This window comes from Chionomys nivalis, chromosome X, assembly GCF_950005125.1.
Source record: "Chionomys nivalis chromosome X, mChiNiv1.1, whole genome shotgun sequence".
NCBI lineage: Eukaryota > Metazoa > Chordata > Mammalia > Rodentia > Cricetidae > Chionomys > Chionomys nivalis.
This window is the reverse complement of record NC_080112.1, coordinates 55644236-55654161: the sequence shown is the minus strand read 5'-3', so window position 1 is coordinate 55654161 and position 9926 is coordinate 55644236. Positions and strand designations below refer to the sequence as shown.

Here is a 9926-nt window from a genome sequence, read left to right as displayed (position 1 = left end):
TGTCAGATCTTATGCTGCAACCTCCTTCTCCCACTGGGTTTTGGGATTATCCTGTCGGCTTACCCAAACATGAGGTGCCCTAAGACACTGGTGAACAATTCTTCAAATATGCATTCCCGTGCAAGCCAATAATGTTTTACCTCTGTTCTTTTGGAAGGAAGGGAACAAGTCTCTCTTCCTTTAGTGTTTTAATGATCAGGTGCTCCAAAAATTCCTAAGCTAAAGGCTTGGCATGGTCACAGCAATGATTTAATAAAAACTGGAAATAGGCATCGGGTGAGTCTGCAACTGGACTGGAATACTATGGCTTCAGATTACCTCACACTATAAAGTATTGTCTGCTCTGTCAGCTAGCAACAGTGTTCCCAAAATGCACAAGTTCTCAAACTGTCTCGACTGCAGTCTCTACATTTACACTTGGTTTCTCCAGCCCTGTTCTCCTCAAGTGACAGAGGTTGTGTAATGAATGGAGAGAACCTGAAATTCTGACTGCCATGTATATAAGATATTCCCCTTCTGCTGTCTCATGGCTGCCGTTTAATCACTATTTTTATGTCCTTGTTCTAGACATAAGGAAGATATGACAAGAGACATTTGACACCTCTGCTCTACAGTTTCATGCTGGGTTAGTGAAAAACCGATAGACTTTTCTGACTCTGTGCTACTAAATGATATTGTCCTTTCAAGCCCTGCCCAGGCATCCCTGACTTGCCTCCTGGTGAAACTCTACTTCTTCCCTCTTTGAGTGTATGTTGAATGTTAAAGATGCTTGACTGTCTTCAAATACATGTGTAGAGGATAGAAGTGACCTTGATGTCTTGATGTCTTACTAAGTACTTCCCAGATTATTTATTTTTATTTTTATTTATTTTATTTATTAATTAATTTATTTAATTATTAAAGATTTCTGCCTCTTCCCCGCCACCACCTCCCATTCCCTCCCCCTCCCCCAATCAAATCTTCCTCCCTCCTCAGCCCAAAGAGCAAGCAGGTTTCTCTGCCCTGTGGGAGGTCCAAGGACCACCCACCTCCATCCAGGTCTATTAAGGTGAGCATCCAAACTACCTGGGCTCCCACAAAGCCATTACGTGCAATAGGATCAAGAACCCATTGCCATTGTTCATCAGTTCTCAGTAGTCCTCATTGTCCGTTATGTTCAGCGAGACCGGTTTTGTCCCATGCTTTTTCAGACCCCGGCCAGCTGGCCTTGGTGAGTTCCCCATAGAACATCCCCTTTGCCTCAGTGTGTGGGTGCACCCCTCGCGGTCCTGAGTTCCTTGCTCGTGCTCACTCTCCTTCTGCTCCTCCTTTGTATCGTGATGATAGCCTCTGCTGGAGAGGTTGTGGAGATAGGGGCACTCTCATCCATTGCTGGTGGGAATGCAAACTTGTGCAACCACTTTGGAAAGCAGTGTGGCGGTTTCTCAGGAAAGTCGGGATCAACCTACCTCTCGACCCAGCAATACCACTATTGGGAATATACCCAAGAGATGCCCAAACATACAACAAAAGTATATGCTCAACTATGTTCATAGCAGCATTGTTTGTAATAGCCAGAACCTGGAAACAACCTAGATGTCCTTCAATGGAAGAATGGATGAAGAAAGTATGGAATATATACATATTAGAGTACTACTCAGCAGTAAAAAACAATGACTTCTTGAATTTTGCATACAAATGGATGGAAATAGAAAACACTATCCTGAATGAGGTAAGCCAGACCCAAAAAGAGGAACATGGGATGTACTCACTCATATTTGGATTCTAGCCATAAAAAAAGGACATTGAGAATATAATTCGTGATTCTAGAGAAGCTAAATAAGAAGGTGAACCCAAAGAAAAACATATAAGCATCCTCCTGAATATTAACCTTCATCAGGCGATGAAAGAACACAGAGACAGAGACCAACATTGGAGCACTGGACTGAAGTCCCAGATTATTTGTTGAGACAGAGTTTCTCACTAACTTAGATCTCACTAGTTTGGTTAGTCAGGATGGACAGCTAAGCCAAAGGGTATGTGTCAATGGAGATTTCTCTGCTGCCCACCAGTTCCTGAACAAACACTCAAAGACTTAAAGTAATTATAAAAGTTTGGTCTGTGGCTCAGGCTTATTACAAACTAGTTCTTACTTAGAAATGAACCCATTTCTACTATTTGATATTTTACCACAAGGCTCGTACCTTACATCTTTCTTTTCCAGTGCTGCTGGTACCCTTCTGACTCCACCTTCCTTCTGTCTGTATGATTGCTTGGATTTCCTCCTGTCTCTATTCTGTTTGAATATTGGTCAGCGAGCACATTTACTAGACAAAGGTAATAAAACATATTCATAACTTACAGAAGGGCATACCACACCTATGAAGCACTGAACTTCAAGATCCTATCGCAGCACCTGGATTTTAAGAGTGCTTATGGATTGAATTCAGGTGCTCACTCTTGGGCCACATGAATATGTACCAACTACGTGATCTCAGTAGCCACGGTCCCATCCTTATGGTAAGGTATGTCCTCAGCATGAACCTTGTGTCTCCTGCACACTCACTAAGCAAAAGGAAGAAAAGATATTTCCTGGCTACATACCAGAAATAAATCTGTGAAAAATTCAAGATTTTACAATTGGTTGTTCATGGCAGGAAAGAAAGGAAATTCTCTATTAAAAAAATTGGCATTCCTAATAGATCCAATTGCGTTGCCATGGCATGCAAGCCTAGAACCAAGCCTTGAACTGTGCAGTTCACCTAAGGTGGAAACTGACAGAGATCTCTGCCTGACATTACCTTGTGGCCCAGAAGGTGACAACAGAGAGAATTAGGTGTGTCACTCACCAATATGAGATACATGTTCACACTTTTTTTTTTGCCAACCCAACCCCTGACTTAATCTGGCAAGCTTCCCTTTTTCTGTTCATATGAAGTATCTTTACATATCTCCATTCATATTTGTGTTTATAAGGGATTTGTATACTAATGTATTTGGTCATTTATTCTCTTCTATTTTTTTTTCTTGGAAGAAAATTCTTACACAACTGGATTGGAAGCCCCCCCTCTTTCATTGATTGAAAATATTCTTCTCTCATACAATACATACTGACAACAGTTTTCCTTCCCTTCACTACTCCCAGCTATCTCTTTTTTTCTCCCACAGATCCACCCTCCCTCAGCTTCCTCTTCAGAAAAGAGAAGGATTCCAAGGGATGACAGGCAAATAGAACCAAACAGGATACAATAACATCAAGCAAACAGTCATTACATATATGCAAAGGACCTCACACATATCTGTACAGATTCTGTGCTTGCTACTCCAGTCACTGTTGGCCCTGCTTAGCTGATTTGCTGGGTCATGTTCTCCTGTTGTCCTCCATTCTCTTTGAATGCTATAATCTTTCCTCTAATCCCTGGAGTTCCCCAGTCTCTTAGGGGTGAAACTGTATGAAGACCTCCAAATTAGTCTCTCTGCAAATATATGGCTGTGGGACTCTGAACCTGCTCCCATCTGGTGCCAAAGGAATCCTCTCTGATAATTCTGGACATGAAAATGGCATGATACTTTACTCCGCAGGCTCCAGAAATAGAAACCTGGCCATCAACCCAGACACAAAACCCAGACCTACACTCTATCCTGTCTGCAAGTTGTGCTCGGGCAATGGTGGCCAACTACTCTTTGGTTTAGCATGAGGCACACACTATGAGAGGCACACACTATGGCTAGGAACCGGCAACTGGACAGCCCAGAGACCTGTGGAAGAATGAAACATGACTGAAATAAAAAACAGTGAAATGATTTCTAATAATACTCTTCTATACCCTGACTTTATCTGAGACCTTCGGTGTCATTCCAACAGCCTCAAATCTAAGACACTCTCTAGTTAGACGTGAAATTTGCCTTGTTGTAGTTCACTTGCCAAGAGTTCCCAGGGTGAGTTATAGTGAAAGAAGTATGTGAGTGGGAAGTTTTCAGGTTTCTGGTATAAAGTAGAAAGCTAGCCCATGTGAACCTGAGACAGAACACATTCCCAGTGTTCCTCAAGGCCTTGTGATGTCCCAGACTGAAGTAAACATGATTCACTATTACCATTTTATGACTGTCAATATTCTTTCTGTTATTCTCCTCATTTACACTTGAGACTTGAGACTTGTCATTTACACTTGTTGACTCTTATTAGTCAATACTACAGGTGTGCTCACGCACACATATTCACATATACACACTGTTCAGTTAGGCAGTATATACACTCACAAACACCCTCTGTTCAGTTAGGCAGTTTGATGCATAGACACACACAAACACACTCTGTTCAATATGGTAGTATTACACACTCACCAAGCATACACAACATACACCACACAAACACACACACATACAGACACACAGACAAACAGTCTACACAGTTGTGCCGATTCCTATCAATGCAAGAAGATCCTACCACTAAAACAACTTCCATATAGAAGAATAAGTTCAACCTGACATTTTTCATGGCCTTTCTGAGATTGAGAGATGAGGGTTTTTCTTAGATTACTTTCCATCTGTGATTACCTTTAGGTCCAGAATGTGCCTTTTCTGAGCATTTCTGTCTTGCATGATCCTCATTTAGTTTATTATCTTGTGCTTATCACAGCTTACCACTCCTTTCTTACCTGACCTGAGAAAGCTGCTCCTGGGTGTAGCAGCATTTCATTTGTATTTTAATAAATTATGGTGCCTGAAGTTCAGAGAGTAAAATGGTCACACTGGCCAGTCTTACAGACCAGGCCACAATAACACTTTAATCCCACTCTTGCTGCCATAGGAACTGGGTGATGCATGACTTTAATCCCAGTGGTGCATACCTTTCATCCCAGAACTAAAGAGGATTATAGAATGGGGAGACAGCTCTCAGTTACATCTCATTCTGAGAATCCTAGAGGCAGGATTGCCATTTGAGACTGAGGTGAAGGTCAGAGTCAGTGGATGACTGCTTTCCTTTTTGGTGTTCTAGTTGTACCCTAATATCTCCCTCTGAAGCTTTAATTATACAAGCTTTGTTTGGTGCCCAACTTTTGGGGCATGAATTGACAAACAAGACATTTGCCTGAAAGTTTTTAGCCACCATGCCAGGACAGAGCTTGGATTGGAATTCCAGCTCTAGGAATTCAGAGGAAGCACTAGAATTTCCAGATCCCATCTGAGTTGGCTTAGCTTGTTCCCCTGCCAATCACATCTTTTATGCCACCCCTCAGGCATGCACAGGCGTTCTCCTGTTCCTTCTGAAGTTTCCTGTGGGTCCTACAGACCTGTGTCATGCCCCTAGCCCTGCATGTTTGAGGCTACCTTTCATAGACAGTAGCTTCTCTCTTACCAGTTCCCATAGCTGCTCAGTCCCATCAAAACACAGAGGCTTTTGTCAGTTGTAAACTGTTTGGCCCAATTAGCTCCGTCTTATTTCTAATTAGCTCTTATATCTTAAATTACCTTATAATTCTTGCCTATGTTAAGCCACATGGTTTGGTACATTTTCCAATGCAGCATTTCATCATGCTTCCTCCCCATCTGGGTGAAAATGTAGATGGGGCCTTTTCTCTTCCCAGAATAATTCTTGTTTGCTCACACTGCCTGTACTTCCCCCCTGGAAACTGCCAATCAGCGATTTATTAAACCCGTGCAAGTAACAAATCTTTAGTGGGTAGAAGAACATTATCCCACAGCACATGGGGCTCTGATATTCCTTGGGATTTGTTGGGGTATAGGTGTATGCCTTGTGTGTGTAGGTGCTTGAAGAGGCCAGAAAAGGACATAGATCTCCTAGAGCTGGAGGCAGTGCAAGCAATAAAGACACATTTAATAATATTTAAAATAAAACTGATATAAGAGTCACATTGTGCTTAAACATAAGAGGAATGCAGAAGTGTTGTCTCTAAATCTCATGCTTAATCTCAATTCTTTCACTTACTTGCCATGTAAATATAGGAACAGGTAGATTTGTACGTCTTGGTAACCATTGAGAAGTGATTTTGACAAGTTCTTTCTCATATAATGGGAATCATGTGTATGGTACAAAGAATCCGTGCTAAAATAGCCCTTATATTTATTTATCAGAAAGTGTCATTTATTAATGTAAGCATTTTAATCTAATTCATTATTATCCTTATTTCTCTTAATGTTTTCCCTAAAAGATTCTACAGAAAGTGTTGTATGCCCGGCCATTAAAAGTAGGAAAAACAAGACATTCATCCCTGAAGATAACTAGTAATGGATATAGAAAATATATATTGTGTTGAAGAAGACATCATCCATTTATTGTTTCTTTAGGAAATAAAGATCTTATTCTATTCTGTCCACTAATGAAAGTTTCTTAGAAAAATATCATTGCATATTCCAGACCTCCTGCTTCTATTATCAAATATGTCCAGTACACAGGGAGACAGTTCTGCAAGTGTAGATGTGCCATGCATGTTTGGTTAAAGCATGAACCTTTAAAAAAAAGATCTGCTTCTCAGCTAATTTCTCACACATATTTTAATATCAGAAAAAAAATTAGTATATATACCTGACATCAATGCCAAGAAAACAAGGAATAAAAGAAAATTTTCACTGAAAAGCCTAACACTTTTGAAAAATTTTCTTTCATATTTCACACCAACTTCTTAAACTAATTCCACAGTATCATATGGACAAATCAAATAATTAGGAACATTTCAAATTGCAAACTGTATTTTAAATCAATCCAAAAACTTTGAGCTCCCAACTTGGAAAACAGCAGTGAAGGAACGGGCTTCAAAATTTATGTGAGGACATTTATCCCCAAGTTAAAACTATGCTAAAAGTCCTCCAAAAGATTATCAACAGCTTATCTGAAAAAATATGAACAGACCTTTTCAATCATAAAGCAGAGGCTACCTTATACCTCACTTGTGAGTAGGACGACTTAACTTGGTCTTAGTACGTCCCTTGGCCTTGCCTTTAGTGCCAGACTTGGCTGCAGCTGCAGCTTGGGCTTTCTCTTCCTCTTCAATCAAAGCCTGCTCATAATGAGATGAGTAATCCTCAGCAGCAGTTTCACTCATTTTGGCTAAAAAGTCCATCACCTTTATCTGGCTTGTTTCAGCATAGGCTCTCGGGCCCCACAGGAACTGATAGGATGGAGGATCACTGTTAGGAACCTGATGGTATACCAGGTACTTTTCCTGTACCAGATCTTCAGTGATGAGCTTCCTGACATCTCCAAAGATGAGATGTGAGACCCCGTCATAGACTCCTAATACATTCAGGAAATACCAGACATCCTCCTCGGCAGCACAGTAGTTATTTAAGTAGATCACACTTAGGAGAGCAATCAGAATGCCCCTGGTAGGAACACCTAGCTCATTGCTCCTACTTCCATCATCCTCGAAATCTAACTTGCTCACAAGCTCATATGCTTGACCATGTGGCAGGACTTCTTTCAGCTCAAGGCCAAACACCACATCCAATCGGTAGGAGGCTTTCTTGAGGATCTCGGGGAAGTGTTCCTTGAACCTTTTGTTGATAACTTTGAGCATCTCTCCCCTCTTCATGGGCTGCTGCACTTTGTATTTGAGGAGCATGTACTCCATCAGCATTCCGGTCTTCCTTGCCATAAGATCCATCCGCATGCTTCTAGTAGAGAGTAGAGCCCTGGAGGAACGCTCATTTCTGTCCCCTTGTCCCTGGTCACCATTATCAGATCTTCCGTGGGTCACTCCCTGGCTGGCAGTGCTGCTGGGTGCTGAGCTTTCACACTGCTGTGGGAAGTCAGCAGTGGAAGTGCTTGGCTTAGCATCTCCTGAAGCTTGATCAGAGCCAGCAGGTGACTCTGCTTTCTCTGCCTCCTTTGCTTGAGCATCCTTAAGCCCCTGGCGCCTTTTCTCTCGAGCACGCGCCTTACTCTTCTGTCCCCTTGGCATGATGGCTGGTGTCAGGGACAGCAGGACAGAGTCTTGGTAGTAGAACAGGTCACTGAGATACCTGAATCAGGAAAATAACGTACTATGAGCACTTTGAGCATGTTGAGGACACTCAGGCTTTCAGTAATTCTTTCCCCTCCTTGTCTCACACATTATAATGACATCTCTGTTCTAAGCACTCCCTGTATTCCTCACCTCTGGTCACCTTATATGTATATTGTGAGGTAAAGGATGGCTGCCTTTCTCTGGTGGTTGAAAACACTCAATTCTACTCACATCTAGTACTAGGCTGCTGTAATGTTTCACAGAATCCAGGAGCACGGAAGCCCAAAGGAGACTTGAACTTGAATGACAACACCAATTCATATAATATGAATGGTGAAATCTCACAAGGCCATACCCCTAGATGAACTACTGTAGACAGTGGCTGTTACAAGAGGGAGATTCAGTCTTCTGTAGGCATAATCGCTCAGTCCTAAAACCATACACATGTAAGCAACACTAAATGGACATATTAGACTGTATTTATGTCTTTATATAATAAATGCATGTGTTTACATTATTTATTATTTACATTATTGATATTGTTACATAAAACAATATATAAAATACATGTATGGATTGATATATTGTCACATATGTAAGAGTAATAATTATTTATTGGGCTGTGGATTTGAGAAGACATGGAGAGGAATGACTCGGGATGGAGAGAGAAGACAGCAAATGATTTAATACAGTGCACAAAAATTAAATAAAAAGTCAAAAGCAAAAATAATTACAGTATTGCAGAGTGGCGGGCAGGAAGACTTCGGGAGTTAAAAGTCATCCTGGTCTACACTGTGAATTCTGGGGAAACCAGAGGTATATACAAAAAAAACTGACTTTAAAAAAAAGAGAAAGACAAAGAAGCATGATATGCACTGGGAGAAACCACAAACACAAGATATGATGTAGATGCGGAAAATAACAATGCTAACCTTTGCCCTCTTGTGCTGACAACGCCCTGGGAACAGAGCCTGTGTCTAGTCAGGACAGGTGTACATGTCCAAGTCACACTATAGAGCCTGACTTGCAGTGGCCCCATTATTTTGGAAGTGATTCCCTCACCTCCACATATCTTCACTGATGTTAGGTACTGGAGACCAAGGCTAAGGTGGGCTGATAGGAGACCAAGGCTGCCCATTCTCAGAGAACAGGTCAGAGGAGCACAGAGGGTGTCACACTTCTACCCCTAATTCATGACATTTTAAATATCCCTGTGCTACGTGTTCGCTTTCAGTTTTCATTCAACCATGATGTTAGTATCCTTCCCAGACATTTGAAGCTGACCCTGTTTCTTTGTCTGCACTCATTTGGTGAAGTTATGGGAATTGCTGTAAAGTTCCTGACATGCACACCTCCTATCATAATCTCCCTGATTCCTCCAACCACCGCTGTATTTCTGGTCTTCCTATTCTGTCCATCCTGGTTAATTTCCCATTATCCTCTTACTTCTCTCTAAGAGTAAAGGGGAGTGTTGGCAGGGTGCTTTAACTCTTCCATGTTACTTATTTATATTTAATAACGTCTGCTTTAGCCATATTTGCCACATTACCTAGGGTTTCAGGAATTCTAAGGAAACACTATACACTGGCTGTGCTCTCTGTCTATCCTTCCATTTCTGATGTTTTCCTCTTTAAAAAAAACAGGGTATCTCTGTGTAATATCCCTAGTACTCCTGGAACATGAAACATGCGTTGCAGAACCAGGTTGGCTTCGAACTCACAAAGATCTGCCTGCCTCTGCCTTCTAAATCTCTGCTGGGATTTGTGCCATCACTGCTGCGCTCCATTTCTGGTTCTTAAGAGTAGTTTGGGGCAATATAAAAGGGACGTGGATCTCTGTGAGTTCGAGATCGTCCTGCGCTACAAGAGCTAGTTCCAGCAGGAAAAGGTAGGACTGTTAACCAGAGAAACCTTGTCTAGAAAGATCCTAAAAAGAAAAGGCTTCCAGATAGCTGGGAGGTCGCTGTGCACCTTTTGGTCT

At 41.6% G+C, this 9926-nt stretch overlaps 1 protein-coding gene across 1 annotated transcript; it reads right to left on the bottom strand.

Annotated features, from left to right (window-relative positions):
- Nucleotides 1-6884: 6884 nt before the first annotated feature.
- On the bottom strand, nucleotides 6885-7901 carry LOC130868395 (melanoma-associated antigen B4-like). The gene has a single exon (XM_057760632.1). It carries the CDS (start codon nucleotides 7899-7901, stop codon nucleotides 6885-6887), a length of 1017 nt encoding a protein of 338 aa, XP_057616615.1.
- Nucleotides 7902-9926: the final 2025 nt, after the last annotated feature.